At 36.1% G+C, this 25,613-nt stretch overlaps 1 protein-coding gene across 1 annotated transcript; it reads right to left on the reverse strand.

Moving 5' to 3' along the window:
- Positions 1-7,777: 7,777 nt before the first annotated feature.
- Positions 7,778-25,049, reverse strand: LOC115431007 (uncharacterized). Its single transcript, XM_030151239.1, has 19 exons — positions 24,836-25,049; positions 22,845-23,000; positions 22,380-22,505; positions 22,127-22,284; positions 20,100-20,199; positions 19,442-19,540; positions 18,057-18,089; positions 16,028-16,045; positions 14,334-14,375; positions 13,733-13,774; positions 13,562-13,621; positions 13,397-13,435; positions 11,189-11,230; positions 11,016-11,057; positions 10,846-10,905; positions 10,077-10,124; positions 9,914-9,955; positions 9,082-9,147; positions 7,778-9,001 (listed from the first exon to the last, which is right to left on the reverse strand). Exons 1-19 carry the CDS (start codon positions 24,891-24,893, stop codon positions 8,934-8,936), a joined length of 1,299 nt encoding a protein of 432 aa, XP_030007099.1. The 5' UTR covers positions 24,894-25,049; the 3' UTR covers positions 7,778-8,933.
- Positions 25,050-25,613: the final 564 nt, after the last annotated feature.

Consider the following 25,613-nt stretch of genomic DNA (forward strand, 5'->3'; position numbering starts at 1 on the left):
ACACATTTTTTTCAGTTTGTTCATATTATTCACATTGTTTGAAAGGACAGTTTATAAATGGAAGCATTTCCCTAATGTAATTTTACTTTTTTTCACTCTAAAACCTAGAGAAAAGTTTGGAGTTGACATTATTTATATATTATTATAATTTTACTGGTTCGGCCCACTTCAGATCAAATTTAGCTGAATGTGGCCCCTGAACTAAAATGAGTTTGACAACCAAACCACCATTCACTCTCAGTCACACCTATGGGTGATTTACATCGATCAGTTATAACCTATTTAGTGCATGTCTTTTATGGTGGGAGGTAGTCTGTCATCATCCGCTCATACTGTCCTCATGTCATACAATAGTAAAGAAATATCTAAACACAAACAACAAATCTCAACATTAAACTATTCAAATAATGTATAAAGCATAGAATAACTTACTGCCGGGCAATATTCAAGACATGTTTTGTGAAAGGGAGGCTATGATTTATGGGGAAAATTAAATGTAAGATTCATAAAGTGCGTGCGACATTAAAAAGTTTTTGGAACAAATTGTGTGTGGAGATAAAATAAACGTCAAACATAATTCAGTTTAAAAAAAAAGATATAAAGAATTGATTCTTGAGAGGTACAATATTTAATAATGACCATGAGGGTTGTTTGTTTATGGATAATGCTGTATTGATAAATGTGCTGTAATTACTGAAGAAAACTGTTGAATTGTTGAATCTGTTTGTATGACTGTACTGCTATGATCATATTGTTGAGCATAATTCAGTTACTGCATTATGTATTTATTGTGGTTGAATGTGAAAATTAGAAAAATGCATTGTTTGAGTCTTGTATTAAGTTAGTGATGAAGGTGAAAAAGCACTCGGGGGTAGGATTAAATAAGTTTTTACTTCTTCCTACTCCTTTTCGACCGTGCAAAATTCAGACTTGCACATACTTGCAGACAGATTCTGTTCATTTAAATGTTATTACCTCCGCCAAAGAGGTTCTGTTTTTACCGGCGTTGGTTTGTCTGTCTGTCCGTGTGGAAGATAACTCAAAAAGTTATGGACAGATTTGGATGAAAATTTCAGGAAATGTTGATAATGGCACAAGGAACAAATGATTACATTTTGGTGGTGATCGGGGGGGAGGGGGAGGGGGGGACTGATCTGCCTTGGCAGAGGTCTGTGCTCTCCGAGTGTTTTTCTAGTTTTGTTTCTTTGCATGTTCGAAATAAATACATAAATAAAAATAAATTAAATAAATAGTTCCAACCATTCCTGCCCAGAACTCTGCATCTCCAGGATTTAGTCTGGGGCCATGTTCCACTTGGTCCATGTGTTCCACTGAGTCCCTGTTCAGACATGTTGGTGTGCAGTGTGCCACCTGTCTGTGGTCTGGACTACAAACTGCATTCCATGAAGAGAGAAAGGCTTGTGCTGATGACAGACACTGACACATCTCACCCCCCCACCCCCACATCTCACCCCCCCCCCCCCCACCTCATACCGCCACAGTACATGGAACTACAAGTACATACGTTCAAATAATGTTCCTATGTACGCCTCTGAGATACGAAAATTGTGATTTCTGTCACTTCATGCTTCTTCTCCACTACATTTCAGCCACAGCAGAAGAATGTACGATCTACTTTCGACTTCCAGATATTTGATTCTTAAAAGGTCAAAGGAATATTCAGTATTTTACAAACACAGAAAATGCAAATGTTCTATTTTACATGACTGTTGAAGGTTTAATCTGGTAGCGTACCTATGTTCCCTGCAAGGTTATTATCATTGACGAAAACTGCTGAAATGACGAAAACTAGAATTGAAAAAAACAGTTTCGTTCACTGAAATAAAGACTTTAATTAAAAGAAAAAACAATAACTGTAACTGTATTGTGTGCTTTACGAAACTAACTAAAACGTATAAAAAGTTATGGATAAAATTCCCTTCGTTTTCGTCTTTATAAATGTCAGATTGATATGAAATCAATTTATTTCATTAGCTGATGGCACTTCACGGTCTGTCACTTTTCGTCATTTGTCGTTTAGACTTAGAGTCGGCTTCTAGTCCCCACTCTACCTGGTAACATGGAGACTAATGCTGTGTTCCAAGCAGGTTTTTGAGCCCGTAAATCACGACTTCAAACCACGACTCACGACTTTGTAACGTTTCAGGCAAAAATCGCGCCAAACTGCCTGAGCGCAAGGAATTGTGGTAGCTCGATGTAAACAAACCAGTATGGCGGAACGTCCGGAGCTTATGTTCATTTACAATCATTTCTATCCCAGAGGTGTTTGGTCCTTGGTTATTTGAGGGAAACAGGAGGAAAAACAGCACATAAGGCCAGAGAAGCTGTTACACCTTTTATGTTGCGTTATTTGTACATTTGGATACGTATTTATTCTTGTCGACGATGGACTGAAAACTAGCTAACACTGGAGTAGCTGCTGATTATGCGTAACATTTGCGGATAAATTTTGTTAGAGCATTACCTTATCTTAATAAACAATTTGCATAAATATCGCATCCATGGGGGCAGCCATTGTTGTTTCACTGGTTATGTGACGTCAGAGCTCAGAAGTGGGAGTACATTGATCCCGTACAAGTTCACGGGTGGGAAGTCATGGGTTTGAGTCCCATTCCAGTGCATTTTCACCAGTAGAAGGTTGGAAAAACACGGGTTACAGGTGGCCTGGAACACAGCATAGAGTTGGGAGAAATCAGCAGCAGAGTCCTGTATGAGATTTCTATGAATACAATGCGAGAAAGAAAAAAGATATGAAAAAAATTAAAACTAAGACTAAAACTGAATTAAATCTAAGCATTCAAACTGTTTATGAGCTGATTCTCGTGAACAATTATGTTAAATTTATTGCATTTTGTTACTTTTTCGATGAGTAATGACCATTGATGGGTGCATGTGTAATTGTTTTCTTGCGTTTACTGTTGTTTTTAGTTAATTTTTACTTCAAAGTTTGAGACAAAAAAACAAATAAATAGAAAATAAATTTAGAAAAAACAAAAACTAATAAAAACCAGCAAATCTGCTCTAAAAACTAATTAAAACTAACTGAATTACAGAAAAAAAGTGTGAATTAAATAAAGCTATAATGAAAAATCCAAAACTATTTTAACCTTGGTTCCCTGGTACCTATACTCCCCAGTACCTGACCCTAACCCCTAACCCTTCATAGGTACTGGGGAGCATAGGGCTGACCCTGTTTAATCTAAAGCAATGCATCATATTCTAGAACAGGGGTGTCAAACTCATTTTAGTCTGGGGGCCACATTCAGCCCGATTTAATCTAAAGTGGGCTGGACCAGTAAAATAACAACAGTGAAAAAGTAAAATTCTATTCTCATCAGGTTTACATCTACAAAGTTTCCTTAAACATCTGAATAACATCAACAACTCAAATTGTCTTACGAAACACAAGCGCAATTTTAACAATATTATACCTAGGTTTATCAGTTTATCATTTACGCATGTGCGTTACAATCGCACAAAACATTTAGTAACAAGCAGAATATTGGTAAAATTGCATTTACTTTTCTTAAGACATTTCTGTTTGTTTGTATTTGTTCCAGTTATTCACATTTTTTGTAAATGTATAGTTTGGTAATGTTAACATTTTCATGTAATTTTACTTTTGTACACCAAAACCAAAGAGAAAATTTGGGGTTGTCATTATTTAAAGGTTATTGTGATAATTTTTTACTGGTCTGACCCACTTCAAATCTAATTGGACTGTATGTGTCTGTATGTGGAACCTGAATTAAAATGTTTTTAACACCACTGACTGTTAATATCTTCAGTGTAATTTTTGCAATTTTTCACAAATTCATCCCACGGGCCGGATTTGACCCCCGGGCCACATGTTTGACACCTGCGTTCTAGACGATTGGTACATATTTGTAGCATTGCAGTCTTATGAGAACCACACATCTGTAATATGTCAACTCTTCACCAATTCAGACTCTAAAGTTGAAGTGAAGAATCTGAACATTTCATCCACCGTGCATCAACACTAAATTCACACATTATCAGCCGATGAAACAAGCGTTAGTCGTGCCGGTACACGATACACTCGCAAGGTCAGAGTGTGACTTCCATAAGGAATCTGAAAAGGCTGCTGTTTGTTTTTCATAGCTCAGTAAGCAGAAGAAAGGTAAATGTCAGTGCAGACTTAAAGGCGTTTGTCAGAACATGTCCTCCCCAAGACCTGAACCCAGGCAGTGAACAGACAAATCCCTCTGCCAGATCTCTAACTCCCACTGCTCTCCTCTGGGTCTCCTGCTTCTCATTTCAGTCATTCCTGCCTGCACATGTAAATGTTAAGTCCACCTTTCACTGGGGTCTCACCTCGGCCGCTCAGTCTGTGATCCCACCATGATCCGGGGCTGTGAGGTGTTGTTAAGACCCCTCCTCCTCCTCCTCTTGGACGTTCATCAGATTTAAATTCCATCCATCTTCTGTGTCAAAGCTCAGGAAGAGACGTTCTGAAGGTAGCACTTAAGTAGCGACCTGTAAATGAGCACGGCACTCAAAAACATCTGTCATTCTGTCATTTCATGCCCTTTTTCCACCTAAAAGAGACGATGACCTCTTGATTGCAGGGAGATAAACTTCCAAAAGACTGCAAACCTCTTGTTTTGTTGTAAGAGACACCAGAGGATACAGTGACATTAGTTCATGCATGATTGACACAGAACATTGTAAGTTAAAGGTTCAATATGTACAATTTTTTGCAGGCTTGTACGGCTGCGTAAAGTTGCTGCTGGGAACTAAAACAAGTTCCATTAAGCAAATTCACCAAATTAACTGAGCGTATGTTATTTAGCTGGAATTTATGTCACTTTGTTTCTATAACAGGGTTTCTGCAGGTATCAGCAAATCAAATGTAACGCCACTTTAAACAATTTTAATGCCCATGTCCAACTGCAGATACAGTTTTATATACAATTTTATGACAGTTAACCTTCGACAGGCTTTAACCAGGTTCTGTATAGTTCCTCCTCCAATCACTTCTGCTGAAACTTGCATTTTCTTATTTTCCCAACATTTGCTAATATTCCCTCCGCTCTTTCCCCACAGCACGTTGCATTCCAAGCATCTGGTGTTGTGACTTTATGTATCGGACTCAAACAATAGCCAATTAAAGGGTTCCACCTGTCAATCATCACACTACACTTCCGATCAAAATTATTAAATGTTTATGTGATCAAAATTATTTGTGATTGCAATGCCTTTTTTTTCATCAAGTGTATTTAATTTTTTAATGCCTCTGGACATCGAATTTAATGCTTTTTAATGCCATTTAAGGCCTTAATTATCACAAAATCTATTTAATGACTTTTAATGCTTTGAAATGACCCATATAAAATGGTAAGTAATGGTTTGCACTTACAAATCACAGAAAGAAGGTTCAGATGGACTGAACCTTTCTGTTAAGTCAAAGGTGAAAGGTCAAATTTGTTCTATTATCCCCCATAAGGAAACTCAGTCTTTACATTTTATCCGTGTCAGTACCTAGCATTAGCAATTAGCATTCGCATTAGCACACACATTAAGAGCAGTGAGCTGCCATTGATGCTGTGTGGGTATCCTGCAGAAAAAAAAAAAAAAAATCAAACTAGATTTTGGAAATATACTCCTTCATTCTGCAGCTCTCACCTCTCAGTCCAAATGAAAAGACTGAATATAGATATTAAAGGAGTAATATTTTGCTTTTTTTTTATATGGAATTATGCATTTTAAAACATTTCCCTGTGGTCTACATGAACTGTAAATGCTCTGCTTGTGTCTGAATTCTTCATAAATTCAACTCCACAGGTCCATTTTCAACCCTATTTCTGACTAATGACACCAAAAAGGTTGTTTTGAGCGATGGCCCTTTAAATACAAGTGAGCCACTTCACGCCCCGCCCCCTCCAGGTTCTTGACTATGTGCTCTGTCCCATTCAGCCACTTGTGTTCATTAATACAACCAACAACTGAACATTTTAGGTAATCGGCTTGAAGTTCAGACATATTTTCAGTATGGACTACAACCGCTGCTGCTGACAAACAATTATGGCGTACGAAGTCTTGACCTTATATGTGCAAATGTCGTGACGTAACTAATTATAGACGTAACAAATTAAGAAGGAATTAAAACACATTGTAGAAATCCAGTTTTTTGATGGAATATTAAGATAGCTTTGCAGCACCTGGAGGGTTCACATTCAACATTTTTTAACTATTAGGGTCCAAATACACAAATAAATGAACCAAAGACTAATAAAAGTGGGCTTTGCAAAATATGACCCCTTTAATGAAACTGACGCTGTTTCATGTAATGGTGGAAAAGTGATGCCACTCTTCCAAGCTCCCACCTTGAGACACGGAGTAAAGCGGTTGAATCACATCCACACTGCAGCCATCAGAATCTGACCAGCTGTCAATCACATCTTTAACCTCCTACTTGTCTGAGAACAGCCTGAAAACACAGGCAAGGAGTAGATGCAAAGTTTAATGCTAATATGCTGAAAGGTATGATGGGGATTTTTGCTCTACAACAATGAAAAAAAAAATCAGTTTCTATATATACAGCACCAACAATAATACACTATCACTTCACCAGGCCTTAAAAAACTACATAAAGACAGGAGGGAGGGGAGAACTATCTGTTTTGAAGAAAAAACACTCATTACCTTAGACATAAATATAGATCAGCAAACAATGGGCTGCTCGTGCAACACAAATTTCAACAGAAAGTCCATTTGAGCACACAAACACACTGAACCATTAATATTACAAAGACTGTCCAGTTACTCAAATCATATATTTATTTTTGGAAAACAAATGACCACAATGTGTTTGTACCAGTTAAAAAATCTAAAACATCTATATATATATATATATATATATATATATATATATATAAACTGCCTATATAAATTTTATTCAACAGTCCTGCATTTTGCTGGATTTTTAAACCAATTTTAAGGCGGCACTGGTGAACAGGTTTGCACTAAATCACTGGCAGATAATGTAACTTGAACATGACTGATCCATTTCTATCCTCTACTAACCACAAAGAATCAGATCCTAAACTGGCTTTACGGGCAAACAGTAGACCTGAGGTGTTATCAAGACTAACACCCATCCCTGCTGTCATTCAACACAATACATAATGGACGTGGTCGCATCTATGGGTGTGGTGGTGTCACCTGGCTTTTAAACCATCATTGTCCATGTAACTGAATCATGGTTCAAGTGTTTCTCCTTAAAAGTGCATTTCAGTAACACTGTATAGATTTAAATATATGATCCAGCACATTGCTTGAAAAAAACAGCAAAAAATCTAAGCAGAAACTATGATTATTGCAAATAAATACAACTAAGACTATATATTTGCTTACAGACGTCACTGCTTTTATGAAAGTGCGAGGACCTCTGGTGTTCCAACTGAGGTATAGCGTAGGCAGGAAAAGGTAAAGGCAGCAACTAAGACTAGTTTCTCCAAAAAGACCCAGGAAAGTTAAAGTTTTGGCTTCTTTTCATTAAATAATAGCCTTTCAGATATATATTTTAATGATTGTCCTCTGCAGTGGAATGCTGTTTAAGTAAAGCTGTGAAACTTGTCCCTGCAGATGAAGAAAATGCATCGCAGGAGGTTAAATCTGCATAAAAATCATCCTTTGTTCTACCAGAATCAGACAATATATTGCTGATATGAAGCTGTAAATCAGTGTGGAGGAACTGTTAGTGTTTGTGATGGAAGACACAGAAACAGACCTCATCTGAGATTCAACAAATATTCATATATATACAAATTATACAATTTTCACAAACACACTCTGGATATTCCTAACATGTTTCATATCAAAAAAGCTAAAAAAAAAAAAGAGAACTTGAATAGGAATTTTGTTGGATACTGTTAGCTGTTTGAACTCATTTCTCCTTTTACATAAAATCCATACTGCAACGTTGAGGAAGCCCACCAAATATACACCCAATTGTGCAAAAACTGTGTGATAATGCAAGTTTTGCAGCTAAAGAAACATGATGAAGATGCAAAACACTTGAAATAATAATAATAATTATTTACTTAATTATGTCCAATGCAATGATGTGTTTTTAAAGAGGTGATCTAATCTGTCAATTGGAAAACTGATCTGATTACTTCGGAACTACTAGGCTGTGCATATAAAAATATAAATATTCCTTTTTTTCTCTAAAACCTCTCCATATCCCAGCATTCTCCCTCCCAGCTGAAGGTGTTTCTGTACAAACATCTCTGAGCAACATGGATTAAAGAGTTCATCTCATGCCTTCACATTTCATTGCTGGCTATCTCAGGCACTATAATTCATATGTTCAATCCACACTGTTTGGCATGATCAATAAATAACCTCTTCCAGTAGACTCATGCGTGTAGCTGTAAACGTGAACACTCTACCTGGAGCTCAGTCGAGTTGTTATTCAGCCCCCGCCCCCCCCCCCGACATTAACTCGGTCATTCTTTTTCTGAACCAATCACTGTCGGAATGTCCACATGATGCCTTATTACAGTAGCTGTTTTTTTTGTTTTGTTTTCTTTGACAGCAGCTGTTCAAGAATCTCATGATAATTTAAGCACACACAACAATAAAAGCTTTTCTGTTCTATTCTAATTATTAAAAACTAAACAACCCTGGAGGCACTTGTGGGTTTTTCTTCCTTTGCCCTTAGTGCATTATATTTTCTCATTAAGACATAGTTGTTAGTAACTCTTACACTCGTAACACATTAACATTCAGTGCTGCTTTTCACAAACAGACATCCAGCAAAAGACTATAAATAGAAGTGAGTGGCTGATTTGCTGGTATCACACACCATTTACAGCGGCCGATACGTTTTGCATGTGAAACCTGACCCTTTGGTGTAATAAGATCCTTAATGCGTCGCTTGCTGCTTCAGCCTTCGTTGTCTTCGCGTTCATCCTCTTGCAGCTTCTTGTCGGGCGCCAATTCGCCATCGTCGTCTGTCGAATAATATGGTTTTAAATGCATTTGTAACGCTGCTGGATTGTTACACACTTCTACATGGCGCTGTGTTTCTCACCAGGTTTGTTGGTGGGTTCCGAGGAGTCAGCATTCCCTTGGTTGTCTGAACTTGTCGGTGCCTCCCCTGGAAACACATTTGATATAAACCCTTAGGAGTCTGTAATGTAAATGTCTGTTGTTGCCATACCTGCATATAATCACCTTTTTAATCACTTCTTATGACCTGATACTGAAAATGTGCAGAACATTCTCATCTATCGGTAGAATAAAGACTCATCTATACTAGAACACTAGGATAAAAATGTTGGGCCCTGAAGATGAAAAATTAGAATTCCGATTCTGGAAAAAAGTGAATTAATTTGTGAAAAACACCTTTAGTACGTGTAGATGGAAATTTGGAGATTATAGCTTTTGTTCACAAAAGTAGTGTAAAATTTAAAAAAAAAAAAAAAAAAGTAAATGAAATAAAATAGCAGCGTACACAACAGAAAAATACAAAAACCAAAGTGCTGAAAGACAGGCAGAAACAATCAAGAGTGAAAAGAATAAAAAAGAGAATCTGTTATTCATATGACTTGTTCTGTAACATATAAAAAATTGCCAAATAAATACATGCTGAAAAATAAAAAAAATAATGACACTTTTGAGTGAAATTGTTTTTACTCTTTTGTTTTTTTACATAGAAAGCTCTAAACAATGAAGACTCAGACGAGGCAGGGGGTGATGCTGCCTGGGACTGACTAGAGGTTCTGTAAATCTCTAAACTCACCGCAGATAAAACAGATGTCTTCTACACAACACAACGATATGAACTGGTAAGTTACTTCTATGCGTCTGTTATTGGTGGAGATATTAACAGAAATGTGCCTGCATGGGCATTGTTTACATACCACTGTCATGGCTGTTGGCTGTCAGGTCCTCATGGGCTGGTCCTGAAAGCAGAACAGGAGTCACAACCCAACTGCATACAACACATGCTTCTCTGCTGTATTACTGACACTTAGTGATGAGTAGTTTCTGGCATTTGATACAATATACAGTGTATGTACTCACCAGTATCTTTATCAGTGTTTGGGTGGACATCTGCAGGTACTATGACCTCTGTTAAATGATTCAAAAGAGAAATAATTGTGACCATAATGCAGCAGTAACATAAGTCAAAGTTGTAACTGTGTCACATCTCATACTGAGTAGTGGGAAAATGAAACAGTTTCATCTGCGAGTGGAGGAAAAACATCTGATATTGACGAAATCAGACATGTTGATTTCAAATCAGAGAGCAGGAGGCATTCAGCAAGTCAGGATCTTTTGTCCATTCTATTCTATTCACATTTCTGTCTGCTGTTAGCACATAAAGAACTGTTTTTTTTCTGTTTTCAGTATACGTCCATTTTGGGGAAAAAAAATTAAATAAAAAAAAATGGAATGGTTTAAACATCTATTGTTTTGGTACCAGAAGTGACCATATTTGGACATGAGGGTGAAGCTGGAGAATCTAACACCACTACTACTGTCATAAAACTCTATCTATCTATCTATCTATCTATCTATCTATCTATCTATCTATCTATCTATCTATCTATCTATCTATCTATCTATCTATCTATCTATCTATCTATCTATCTATCTATCTATCTATCCTAACACACAGTATCTAGCATTAGCACATAGCATAACTATTAGGCACAAACATGTAAAAAAAAAAAAAAAGTAAAAGGGGAGGGGAGGGGGGGGCTGAAAATAAAGCAGTTGTTTAATACTTCCTGCTACATTTTAATATAGAAATAACTGGTGTGAGTCCTGTTTACAGAGTTGTACTCACCAGTTCCATTTGGTCTTTGGGTGGGATCGGCTGAGGGGCCTGGTTCGACGTTTACAGACGCTAAAAAATGACACAGTAAAACAGGAGTTATGAACACAAAGACCCTGTACACTGTTAAAATAGTCATTCAGTGATGTTTTAGTGCAACTGGACTATGATGATTTACTTACCTGGTACGTTTTCGTAATCATCATCACTTTTTGGCGCCGTCACTGTTAAATTATTGTGATTTATTATTTCCACAAACATTTCCAAAACAAACACAACTTTCAACATTTTTTTTTAATTCTAAATAGTCATTCAGTGATGTTTTAGTGGAACTGCACTATGATGATTTACTTACCTGGTATGTTTTCGTAATCATCATCACTTTTTGGCGCCGCCACTGTTAAATAATTGTGATTTGTTATTTCCACAAACATTTCCAAAACAAACACAACTTTCAACATTTTTTTAAATTCTGATTTCCTGCTTTTAAACATCCTGTTTTCAGCCTCTATTTGATTGTCTTCTTTTTTACTTTTTTCCCTTTGGAGTATTTACTGTTTCTTCTCCTGCCTGTAACTTTTATTTTTCTTCTATTTCTTCCTGATTCACTGGCAGATGTCGCAGACATTTTTTTTTTTTTTTTAACCTGGTTTCCATTCAGGACATTTCTAGATTAAATCATTCACTTACTTCACCCAAACTGGATGGAAAAAAAAAATCAAGGTGTGTGTGGAAGAAATGAGTTTTAATCCAATCATATGCTTTTATCATGTCCTCAACTAGCTGAACATACAGTACTGGAAAAAAAATTTTGCACACCGTTTAAATTTTACGCTATTTCAAATGTTATGAAATATTTGCAGAAAAATCTTATTTGTGTTTCAAAATGTGTGGCTGCATCAGAGACCAACAAATGCAAATTATCTTTCCTTTTTTACTGTATTAGGCATTTTTTTGTTTAGAGCTGCGGGAGACTTTCGTCACCAATTTTTCATCTAATCTGTGAAACGTCAGTCATATCCTCAGTGTCATAAATCTTTAAGTCTTTCTGTGATTACTCACTTGAATCTCTTCCCTCACGGATTTCGAATGGTGATCCACCATAAACAAACCATTTGTTTACAAACAGAGCTGGGAGGTAACTCTGGCATCTTCGGAATTTTGTTGCGATGTACATTGTGGGAAACAAAGGCTCGTACCGCCACCTGGCAACGGCAGCGCAACCATATGTTATTATATGGATGAAACAAACACAACGCGGAAATGGCTGAAAGGAGGCGGAGCTCCAGCTGTTTCCATGTCGTGTTTCTTGCAGCTGCCGCTGTCAGGTGAAGCTGCACTTGCTCTGCTTCCCTTCAGCCGTTTCCACGTTTCAGCGTTATTTGTTTCATCCACATAATATCATAGGGATGCACTGCTGCTGCCGCTGTCAGGTGGTGGCATGAGCTTTCGCTTCCAACAATGCACGTCGCAACAAAATTCCTCAGATGCCAAAGTTACCGCCCAGCTCTGTTTGTAAACAAATGGTTTGTTTATGGTGGATGGCACTTCGAAATTGTTCACCGTGAGCGAAGAGATTCAGGTGAGTAATCACAGAAGGACTGACAGATTCATGACACTGAGGATATGACTGAGGTTTTACAAATCTGATGAAAAATTGGTGACGAAAGTCTCCCGCACCTTTAAGGATAGCTTGTAAATGTAAACATTTTCATGTAATTTTACTTTTTCTTTTTTAATACTAAAAAAGAAAAAAAAAGAAATACACAAAACATTCAGCTGAAACTGAAAAACACAGTATTTAACTTTATAATCAATACAACTTGTGATGACTCAGTGAAACTCTTCTGTCATTTTTGAACTTCTGTTTAAGTTTTCGACTTTGCAAATTCATCTTGAGGGCCAGTTTTGGCCCTCATCTATAGTGTTTTTTTTTTTAACCCATAAAGACCAAGTGCTACTTTTATGGCAGTTCCCAAATAAATTTCTCTCTAGATTTCACCTTTTTTAAGTGATTTATCACCATTTATTATAATATTATCCTCTGTATTTTGCATTTTTTCAGTGAAAATCCTACATTTAATTTACTGATCATGCAGATGTTCATTAAAGCTCCGAATAAAGTTGAGGGTTATCATATAAAAAACAGAGAAAACTCAAGAAAAAGTGATTTTCTCAGAAAATATATCCTTAACTGAACATAAAACAAGTGTCTCCATCCACTGTCATTGATCCAACTCCATGGGTTTTACTGCTGAATCAATGTTGTAGAAGATGACAGTGTTTCCACATTCACTTCGGAGCCTCTGAACGTCCAAATTGGTCATGTTTGATGACCATGAAAAGATGAGAAACTGCATTTTATACCAATTACTTACATGTATTGATAGGATTAGTGGATCAAAATTGATTAAACACTTTATATCAGTAGATGATTTTGGTTGCCAGTAGATATTTGGGTCTTTATGCATCAAGTACACTGTAATATATTTTATTCAAGTCTTTTAATCTCTTAAACCAATGAAAACACATCAGGGTGTATCTACACAGTACTATGTCTTACCATTGGCCTCGAGGGGCTGAATGTGCAGTAGTAGAGGCTCTGAAAATAAAGCAGTTGTCACACATGAAATTACATCTAACGCACACTACAACATGTTTAATACTTCCTGCTACATTTTAATATAGAAATAACTGGTGTGAGTCCTGTTTACAGAGTTGTACTCACCAGTTCCATTTGGTCTTTGGGTGGGATCAGCTGAGGGGCCTGGTTCGACTTTTACAGACTCTAAAAAAATGACACAGTAAAACAGGAGTTATGAACACAAAGACCCTGTACACTGTTAAAATCGTCATTCACTGATGTATTAGTGGAACTGCACTATGATGATTTACTTACCTGGTCCGTTGGCAGCATCACCATCGCTTTTTGGTGCTGCCACTGTTAAACAAATGTGATTTGTCATTTCCACAAACATTTCCAACACAAACACAACTTTCAACATTTTTTAAATTCTAATTTCAAGCTTTTAAACATCTTCTTTTCAGTCTCTATTTGAAGCATTTACTGCTTCTTCTCCACTGGCAGATGTTGCAGCCTTTTTTTTTTAACCTGGTTTCCATTCAGGGAATTTCTGAATTAAATCCCTTACATCACCCAAAACTGGATGGAAAAAAAAAAATCAAGGTGTGTGTGTGGAAGAAATGAGTTTTAATCCAATCATATGCTTTCATTATGTCCTCAACTAGCTGAACATACAGTACTGGAAAAAAGTTTTGCACACTTCTTAAATTTTACACTATTTCAAATGTTATGAAATATTTCAGAAAAATCTAATTTGTGCTTCACAATGTGTGGCTGCATCAGACAGACACCAACAAATGCAAAATATTATAAAATATGATACAGAAAACAGGAGTTATGAACACAAAGCCCCTGTACACTTAAAATAGTCATTTACTGATGTTTTAGTGGAACTGCACAATTATGATTTACTTACCAGGTCTGTTGGCGGTGTCATCATCGTTTTGTCGTGCTACCTCTGTTAAAAAATTGTGATTTGTTATTTCCACAAACATTTCCAAAACAAACACAACTTTCAACATTTTTGAAGCTCTAATTTCCTGCTTTTAAACATTGTCGTTTCAGCCTCTATTGAATTTTCTTCTTTTACTTATTTTCCCTTTGGAACAGTTGCCATTTCTTCTCTCCTAACTTTTATTTTTCTTCTAATTCTTCCTGATTCACAGGCAGATGTCACATCTAAACTCCAACTGATACATGATTCTCTGATGTTTCACACATTTCTGCTATTCGGAAATATAAGTTTTAATATTGTGGTTTTTGGTGTGACTCCTGTTTGATATAGGCCTAAAAGTAGCACATTATCACTGAAAATAATTGCTGAAGTCATTTTTTGACCAAAGTCATCAGATACTCAATTTCATTTTTTCTAGTGTTTCCTGAAAAACCTGAAGAAACTAGAAGCACTCGGAGAGCGCAGACCTCCGCCAAGGCTGATCAGTGCCCCCCCCCCATGGGCCCCCCCACGCCAAGGAGGTTATGTTTTTGCCAGGGTTTGTTTGTTTGTTTGTCTGCCTGTCTGTTTGTCTGTCCGTTAGTGTGCAACATAACTCAAAAAGTTATGGACAGATTTTGATGAAATTTTCAGGGTTTGTTGGAAATGGGCCCCCCCACTCCCAATCACCACCAAAATTTAATCATTTGTTCCTTATCCCATTTCCAACAAACCCTGAAAATTTCATCAAAATCTGTCCATAACTTTTTGAGTTATGTTGCACACTAACGGACAGACAGACAGACAGACAAACAAACAAACAAACCCTGGCAAAAACATAACCTCCTTGGCGGAGGTAATTACATTTTATTCCGTTATTTTAGGAAGGTGACAGTGTTTACCTTCAGTCAGTCGGAATAATCATGATTAGTTTGAGTAAAACCTGTTCATAGGGGTCACCAGACTAATGCTTTCTAGTATTTCTTTATCAAAACATTTGTGTAGTTGATTTTCTCATGAAAATACAGCTAGGCTGAGAAGTTCAACACCAAAAAAACGAAACTTGGAATGCATTGATCTCAGTCCTTCAAATTATTAAACAAATTAGTTCCATCCACATAAAATTAATCTTATTGGTATTAAACGATACAGTGAATTTAACAAGTTCACATCAGGACATTAACCTTTGCCACTTATGCGTCACAGGTGCATCCTGGGTAAACTGCCATGAGAATAATCCTTACATGGACATCCCGGGGGCGTGTTTATGGGTCACATCTTCTTTACAAAATACATTATTTTATCCTCCCAACCCTGGATATGATTGTTTTAAAAAGCCTCTAAAGGTGGGGCACACGCCTGCATGTTGTTGCAACAGTTTCACTGTGTTAATTATTAATATTTCTGTCATTTTATGCCATAGAAAAGTGGTTCAAATATTTCTATGACCAAAGACTATCATCTTTCATGCTCCATTTATGTCCCATGTGATTGACAGCTGAAGTTAGAGCCAATCACAGATCAATACACGCATAATTGGTTCAGTCCTTTGTCCATCAATTTATGCAACATAATCGGTTAACTCTCTGTCAACTTTTACAAACCAACTGTTACCTATGAACATTTCAGCCTACCTTTGTACAGCTTCAGAGTGTTAACAGAATGTAATGTCTTACCGTAGTTGATTACTGGTCCTGTTTTCAAGATAAAAACAACAAATACATTAACAGTGAGTCTTTGTGACTTCCTCAGCCAAACTTTATATCAACAATTTACCAATCAATCAGTAATTTTGGGTGTTTTATTTGTATTTCAAGACTAAAAACTAACAGGAAAAGTTCAAAATGAGAGTGTATATAACTACCAATTAGAACAAATTAAAATTAAAGGCTTTTATGTACATTAAAAAACAGTCTGTGAAAACACGCATGTCAAACTCATTTTAGTTCAGGGGCCATATTCAACCCAATATAATCTAAAGACGGTCAGACCAGTAGAATAATAACATAATATTAATTGATAAATGTCAATTCCAAATTTTTCTCTGTGTTTCACAGTGAAAAAAGTATAATTATGTGATGAAAATGTTTACATCTACAAACACTAACACAATCAATATGAAATTTCTTAAGAACAGTAAGTGCAATATTAACAATATTATGCCTCAGCTTATCTTTGTTTTAGAACAAAAAAGTAAAATTACAATATGAACATTTTTATAATTACAAACTTCACAAAAATGCTAATAACCTAAACAACCATGTACAACCTGAAATTTTTAAAGAAAAATATTATGCTTCAGTTTATCAATTACAGATGTGCACTGCAACTCAGAGATCACAGTGGGTCTAGAGATACACAAAACATTTAGCAACAGGCAGAATATTGTTAAAATTGCACTTATTTTCCTTAAATAATTTCAGATTGTTTTTAGGTTAGTCGCATTTTTTGTGAAAGGATAGTTGGTAAGTGTAAACATTTTTTACTTTTGCCATTTTTGACATTGAAACAAAGAGGAAAAAATGGGATTTGTCATTATTTATAGATTTTTATGCTTTATGCTTTTATGCTTTATGATTTATCACCATTTATTGTAACATTATCCTCTGTATTTTGTGCTATTTCAGTGAAAGTCAGGTATTTTTCCATATTTAATTTGCTGATCATGTAGATGTTCATATAAGTTCAGATTAAACCATAAAGACCCAAACACCCACTGGCGACCAAAACCGTCCACTAATCTGGTACATTTAATAACTTCAGATCCACTAATTCTATCAATCCATGTAAATAACTGGTGCTAAATGCAGTTTGTCATCTTTTCATGGTCATCAGATATGACCCATTTGGATGTTCAGAGGCTCCATAGTGAACGTGGAAACACCGTCATCTTCTACAACATTGATTCACCAGTAAAACCCATGGAGTTGGATCAATGACAGTGGATGGAGACACTTGTTTTACATTCACTTACTGATAAGTTTGTTGAAAAAGTCACTGTTAGATAAAAGAACTCTCAACTTTAATCTGAGCCTTTATGAACATACATTACCAACAAATTAAATAAGGAAAAACACTGATTTTCACAGGGAAAAAAGCAAAATATAGAGGACAATATTATAATAAATGGGGATAGATCACTTAAGAAAGATTAAATAGAGAAAAAAAATAATTTGGTCAGTGACATAGAAGTAGCACTGGGTCTTTATGGGTTAAAGTTGATTGTTATATCAAAAAAAGAGAAAACTGAAGAAAAAATGACTTTTTCAACAAAATATACCATTAGTATTAAGTGTATCCACCGTCATTGATCCAACTCCAAGGGTTTTACTGGTGAATCAGTGTTGTAGAAGATGACGGTGTTTCCATGTTCACTATGTCCAAATGGGTCATAGCTGATGACCATGAAAAGATGACAAACTGCATTTTACACTAATTATTTACATGTACTGATAGGATTAGTGGATGAACAGGTATTAAACATTATAGATCAGTAAACGGTTTTGGTCCCCAGTGGCTGTTTGGGTCTTTATGGGTTAAAAGATGAGTTAGAAAAAGCAGAAAAAATGGTTAGAAATACTCATTAAAGCACCAATTCTCTCTTCTAACTGTAAAAGTGTGATTTTTACATAATGGTTCAAGAAACACTGTTCTGGGAAGTTGTACAGATGAGTTAGGGGGATGAATTAAAGGTCTGAAACTTGCCTGTGGCTTGGGCTGGACAGATTCTAAAGATACCTGCAGTGAAAAACCACGATGGATGATGGGGAGAAAAGGAAGAGGAGGAAAAGAAATAAGCAGCATTAGTTACAGTGCCAGGTGACTTTACCCAGCTTTAGCCTATTCCGTTAATCTATAACAATCATACAAACATAAAGGTGTGGCTCTGTTAGTGGAAAAAACTGTTAAAATCTGCATATGGGTGAGTCTCAAACATCCTGTTTCACCGCTGTTCACAGTTTGATGACTCAGACCCTAACCACATGTCTGCAGCGGCTCAGTAACGGTCTGTTTTCTTTAGATTCTTATCATTTCATCCTTGGTTGTAAAAAATTAAGAACTGCAGCTTTGGAAATGTACAATTCTGTGCAAAAGCCTCATTCCAGCTTGATCTTTGTTGTTGTTTCAGGGTTAAAATGCTCATATATATATTTATTTTTCATTCTCTTTTATTCATATACAACAAGAAAACACAGGAAATATGTGCACAGGCTTAAATGACACACAAAAAACGGAACTACATGTGGTTAAAAGGTTAAGGTCACTATTTAGTGTGACCTCTGACCCCATGAAAAGAGGCAGCGCAAACAGTTATAAATATCTAATAAGAGTTGAACGGAACCTGGTATAAAACATCAGAAAATTGAAGCAATATATCTCATTTTGTCTGAACAAAAGGGTTAAAAGCAAGTTAAGTGTAAAGGGAGGTCACAATAAATATGACCACTTTGGTTTATAGACGCTGTTGAATGAAACCTGATTATTTTGTCAATTTTTGTTTAATTTGTTGACTTTTTTTAATCCTTTTTGTTGATTGTGTTGATGATTTTGTTCATTTTTGTTGACTGTTTTATTCATTTTGTGATTATTTCATTGTTTTTATTAATTTTGTTGATTATTTTGTTCATTTTACTGATCTTTTTTTTTTAATTCATTTTTGCTCAGGCTGTTGATTGTTTTGTTCATTTTGCTCATTAGTTTCTTAATTTTTGTTCATTTTGTTCCATGAATCCATTAAGCTTGTTGAAATATTTTGGCTCCAACATCTAGCTATTCTAGTTTTCAGTGGAACACATAGCAAAAGAAGAATGTGGAACAATGCGATGATGTCATTAAAAAGTGCCAGAAAAACTGTGAAAAACAATGTGAAAATAGTGATAATACCTACTGAAGTGTTGAAGTGACATTACGAGTACATATATAGCAGCATTTGGCCTTCTGTATTATATAAGTACTGTACTATCAGTCAATTATACACATAATATAATAATAAATAACGGTTTGTCATAAATATATTGTATTATCTACACTGATCAATGAATACAATATTCAATGCTGGATCATAAATACAGAACAAAGTGGTCTCTTACCTCTTTTGTGTAAAAAGCCCAAAACAAGCCCCGCACATAGTGCTAGTACCAATATCCCAACTACTGCTCCTATGATCGCCCCTGCAGAACTTGCTGTGACTATAACAAGAATTAAACAGAAGAAATTAAAAACAATTTATGGACAATCCATGGATTCATAGACCTAAATGAAAAAAACTAAACAAAATAATCAATGTTACAAATAAAATTGACAAAATTACTTTTTGTTGATTACTTTTACTATTTTTTACTCAGTTTGTTGATTATTTTTATTGCTTTGTGATTATTTTGTGTTTTTGTTAACGAATCATCAATACATTGAACAAAAATGGAAAAAATAATCGACAAAATGAATGAAAACAAACAAAATAATTACAAAGTGAATAAAACAATATTCAAAAAGAGGAAAATAATCAAATTTAACTAAATTTGATGATTTCCAGACCAATGAGCAAACAAGTATAATTCATTACCCTCATAGCAAAATTGCTGGGAAAGAGTCGTATTTTTTTTCAGTTCATAGCCAATGATTCAGCAGTGTTAGGAGAGTAAAGTTACACAAATATGACTTAATCGATACTATGAATGCTATGAGGCTAACGAATGTAGTGCTTTACTCCATTTATGATGTTTGAGAGAAACATGTAGAGGTTCTTACCAGGATCTACAGTAGACTTGAGGGGGTTGTGGAGGATGTCACTTTGCTGGTGGCTGACAGGGTTTTCCAGCTCACACTGGATGAGCACGACATTTTCGTCCTGGAAATCGAGGGAAACAAAACCTAGTTTACTACTCAGAACAAGTAAGATTCTCTTTGATATTTCATGTTTCATTCCTGAATGTGTCGTCCTGTTTTTAGGCATGGGGTTTTTTTTGTATTTTGCTGCTGGAAATGCTGCAATTTCCACACGGTGGGATCAAAGATTCAATTTCAAATATGCAAATATTTTTTATTGGCAATTCACTAGATGCACAGGACATACAGAGAATTGAGATACTGTTTCTCTCTCGCCTTGTTAAATGCCATGCATTTTTTTTTAAAAAGAGGTAAAAATAGATTAATAATAAATAAGCCACATAAAGAATAAACTGTAGCAGAATATAAAGTGTACATGTCAGTCTATTTACAGGGTGCTTTCTCTTTATCCAAATAAAAATCACAGACTTTTTCAAAACTGCTACTTTTTTCCCCAAGACCTTGACTTTATGTACTTTTATACGTGCCTGTTTTTTGGTTGAGATTGTACTTGTTGTGCAGAGTAGAAAAGTAAATTTTAATAAATTAATAAATGCATAATTCACAGTAAATTATGTTTTACTGACAGAAATTAGGGCTGCACGATTCTGGCAAAAATGTGAATCAGGATTTTTTTTGCTTAGAATTGAGATCATGATTCTCTGGCACAATTTTTTACACAAAATGTTTATTGCACCGCTGTCAAGGACAATGGGTTCTTTTACCTCTGATTGGCATCTTTCATATCACTCCGCAAGTAGTCCGGTCACTTATGGTCCCGGTTGCTAAGCGACATCAGCTGATCTGTGAAAGTTTGCAGCGCAAAGAAACTTTCCAGCCAGCACAATGGAATTTTTTTGAATATAAAATTTTTGGAGAGGGCGAGACTTTTGATTCTTGGTTAAAGGCTGAGTTATCCTCACACATAAAGAAAAGAAAAGGAGAAGAACAGCGCAGAAGTCAGAGAAGTGAAAATGAAAAGACACCTGGGTCTGGACGACAGAAAACAAGACCGACAAGAGATTAACACGGCTGAAGAATGCGAACCGTTATCGGGCACGAGTTCAGGTGGGTGACTCTCCCACTACCACCGGGGTTTTCATCCATTTCACTCTCTTCACCACAGACGTTCCTCCGCTGTAATTCACTCTTTCCTCACTCAACTGCAGCCAATGGCCGCAGGCTCACATGTTGTAAAGACACTTTACCATTGGTTGAGGGAGGAGGCGGTAGCGGTTCTGCGTTTGTGGGCATTTGTTTATAATGCACCCCGTGAAAGAAAATGCTTAAGAATCATCCATGTTTAGAAATAAGATCGCGTACATGTGTGAATCACGATTGTGATCTTTTAATGATTAATCGTGCAGCCCTAACAGAAATGTTTTCAAAACATATGAAAATCACGAAAGTGCATGGTTATCACACAAATAATTTTCACTAGACTCGTTCCAGTACTGACCAGTTAATGAAATCATATCAAGTTCTCTATGTGGTTTCCTCATGTATTTCTTATCTTACAAGATTATGTTCCTTTGAGTATACTCTAAAATTTGACTGACAGAAACTTTTTTCCATACTTTATTAAGACTTTCACACAAAATTCTAGACTTTTCAAGGTCTGGAAAACAGTGTTTCAAAATTCCATACTTTTTCAGACTTTCAAGATCTGTGCAAACACTCTGATTCACAATACAATAGTGCAATACAGTACTGGTTATGAGGTGAGAAGGTGCATAACGGAACCAAACAGCAACAGATTTGTCAACAGCAGCAGATGGGGCAATAGTGTAATGTTTAAAATAAAGTGCAGAAAACAATTAGCAGCTAATATAAGAATATCACAGGATGTAAGTCTACTGAGTATTATGAGCAAAAACAGTTGAGGTATAGTCTTTGTGTAAATCAATCAATAAAGTTATATCTTATCTTATTTCACAGACAGCTCGTACCTTTGTTATTGTGTATTTCTTGTCTTTTATCTGTGACAGTTTCTTATCAATGTACCAGACGTAGGTCACTGGTTGAGCTCTCACTGTGTCGCCCTCACAGGTGAGATCACAGTCGTCACCATGACATGATGTAGCGATATTAGGTTTAGGGACAGGATCTGAGGTTGAGAAAGAAGAAGAAAACATTGCTATAAGTGTAGTTCCATGTGTTTCCTCTGTGATGCTAATCTCCATCCACTATTCCACCTCTTACCAATGACCTTAAGATTGATCATCTTGTTAACCAGGTTGTTGATCTCTACTGTGTAGAGTCCACTGTCATCACGGGTCAGTTCTTTAATTGTCATTGCTCCGTTAGTTGTGTCCAGCTTTCCACGCACTGCAAATATGCACAGATACGCACTCATTTCAATTTACAGTCACATAAACAATTAAAACACTGAAAATGTTCGCAGATCTGCTAATAACCAGCATGTTTTAAAAGATGATTACTTAGACATCTCAGAAAATCTCAAAAATGTCAAAAGATGGAGACACTGCTTTTAAGGTTATATTCAATAACTAGAAGAACAGCTCAAACCAGGTAACACATTAATGTTACTGTGCATTTATTCATTATTCCTTCTGTGAATGTAGTTACTTTCCACCAAACTAAAATCTCTGCCTGAAAAGTGAGTGAGGATTTGCCGAATGCTGCCTCAGAGAAGTTGTAGCTTACCTTCAAACTGACGGTAGGACGACAAGGAGTCGGGGGTTCCGTAATATTCCATGGCTAAGTTGTTTCCTTGCTTCCACAAGATGGTTTTGACAGAACTGGTTGTGCGATCTGGCTCCAGGACAATTTCACTCCCCACCTTCTTGTAGGTAGGCTCCTCTGCACAAGAAAATACCACATTCATTCATTTTCTGAACCCGCTTTATCCTCACTAGGGTCACAGGGGTCGCTTGGAGCCTATCCCAGCTACATAGGGGCGAAGGCGGGGTACACCCTGGACAAGTCGCCAGTTCATCGCAGGGCTGAACATATAGAGACAAACAATCACTCTCACATTCACACCTATGGGCAATTTAGATTAACCAATTAACCTATTAGTGCATGTTTTTGGATTGTGGGAGGAAGCCAGAGTACCCGGAGAGAACCCACGCAGACACAGGGAGAACATGCAAACTCCACACAGAAAGGTCCCACCCCCCGTCGACTGGTGTTGGAATCGAACCCAGGACCTTCTTGCTGTGAGGCACGAGTGCTAACCACTGCACCACCGTGTCGCCCTTAAAAATACCACATTTACATCTGTATTTATTATGTCATTACAATGTACTTCCCTAATGTAACTTTAGAGTCTGTTAACATATCTTTACCTGTAACTTTTACTAAGACGCCACATATACTCCGCTGTTCTTCTCTACTTAGTACAGAATGTAAAAATAAACAAATTCCTAACATAAAAATACATTTAATGCAAGCTGGAAATCAGCTACTGTTACATGAGGGCATCCAAATAATTTGAGGTAAAAGCTGAATCTGCAGCAGAATAAGAGTAGTAAATAGTGCTAGACAGTGGGTGGGCAAAATTAGCTAAAATAGGATAAAATCAAGTGGGTTGGACCAGGAAAATAATAAGATCATAACTGTAAATAATGTCAATTCCATTTCTCTCTGTTTTAGTGTGAAAAAGTAAAATTACATTGTGAACATCATACAAACTATGCTTTTACAATAAAATGTAAAAAACCTGAAAAACTGTGTCCAAATAAAAAAAATAAGTGTGATTTTAACAAATTTATGTGCCAGTTTATTCTTTATACATGTGCATTACAACGTACAGATCACAGTGGATCTACAAATACATAAAACATTTAGTAACAAGGAGAATATTGTTAAAATTCCACTGATTTTCTTTAAGACATTCTAGGGTGGTTACATCTGTTCAGGATAGTTTGTCAGTGTAAATAATGTAAATAACTGATGAAATTAGACAAGATGCCAAACCTCAAAAGCTGAAGATCTGTTACTTACATGAGGGCATACAAATATTGTGGGTTTAGAATTAATAACATTACAAAAAATCAAAGATGTAGGTTTAATGAAAGTATGCATTTTACACCTGCTTTGCAGTAAAAGCAGAATCCACACCATATTATAAGTATTAAATAATGCTAGACAGTGTGTGGGTGAATTTAGCTGACAGAACGTAATATAATAAACACTGTTTGAGTGCAAGATGAAACATCTTATCGTAGAAATCCTTCTTATTGTAAAAAAATAAATAAATAAATAAATGGGGGGAGGGGGGTATCAAAAGTGGAAAATTCCTACAAAGTACATGCTAAAATGCTAACGTTGGAAGTAAGGCCATTTAGGGCAAGTCAAAAGCATGAATTTTTGAAAAAGCATGTATATAACACCTGCTTTGGGGTCAAATTTTAACCTGCTGCTGTCAGAGTAACAGCAGTAACGGCTTAAAGTAGTTGTAATCGTCAAAATAACAGTTAGCTAATAAAATACAGATGCTAGGTTATCAGCTAACAGGCAGCTAGAACATGAAGGTCAGGTGAGGTAACAGGCAGGTTCACTTCACTTCAATTTTATACTGACTCCTGAATCACTGAATGAGGAAGAAGAAGAAAAGACGGGGCATATTCTTTATAAACTATTAGAGGATACAATTTTCTGACTCTAAATCTGTTTAAGAAAAACATTCTTACCGCATTGTGTAGACCGGAAAAGTAGGGCCAGGAAAAATAAAAAAGTCCCGAACCACATAGTTTAAAGTTTTACAGTTATAAAAGTGGACAAACTTCAGAAAACGACACGGTAATTAGCAGATATACCGACGATAGAGCATTAAAATCTAATTTAGAGGTCTTGTAAGACGTGACGAAGTCTGCTCCTTCGAAAGCTGTGGCTGTAAGGAGTGGGAACGTCAATAAACGAAACCGAAACTTAATAAACCGCGCCCTTAAAATAACATACGTCGGTGGTGTTAGTCGCCCTCTATCGGACAGTTGGAGGAACTTCTGTTTCTCAGCCCTTTTCACTTCATTTTTTTGGTGACTTTTTTTGTCTTTACCAAGTTGTTTTTGTGCCATTTAAACCTTTGCCACGACTTTATCACAGCTAGATGCTCTTTATTTCTGCAAGGAGACAGAAAAGGAGCATAAAAAAATATATATTACAAAAAAAAGTGAATAAAATGGACACAGTAGTGAACACAATTACAAAAACTGAATGTATGAAAGGGAGAACCTCTAGTTGACAAATGCTGAGAGATTTCAAGATATTGTGTAATTAAAAACACTTTTTCACATTTTCTAACCACTAAAAGAGTTTGCACCCGGGATGTCAAACCCATTTTAGTTCACATCATATTCTCAAATCATTAAAATAGCAAAAAACCTTCTACAAAGACAATCCTAATTTTTTCTCTTTTTCTTGATGCAAAAAAAAAATAATTATGAAAATATCAGTTTCAACTTGGGCTTA

This window comes from Sphaeramia orbicularis, chromosome 2 (assembly GCF_902148855.1).
Source record: "Sphaeramia orbicularis chromosome 2, fSphaOr1.1, whole genome shotgun sequence".
NCBI lineage: Eukaryota > Metazoa > Chordata > Actinopteri > Kurtiformes > Apogonidae > Sphaeramia > Sphaeramia orbicularis.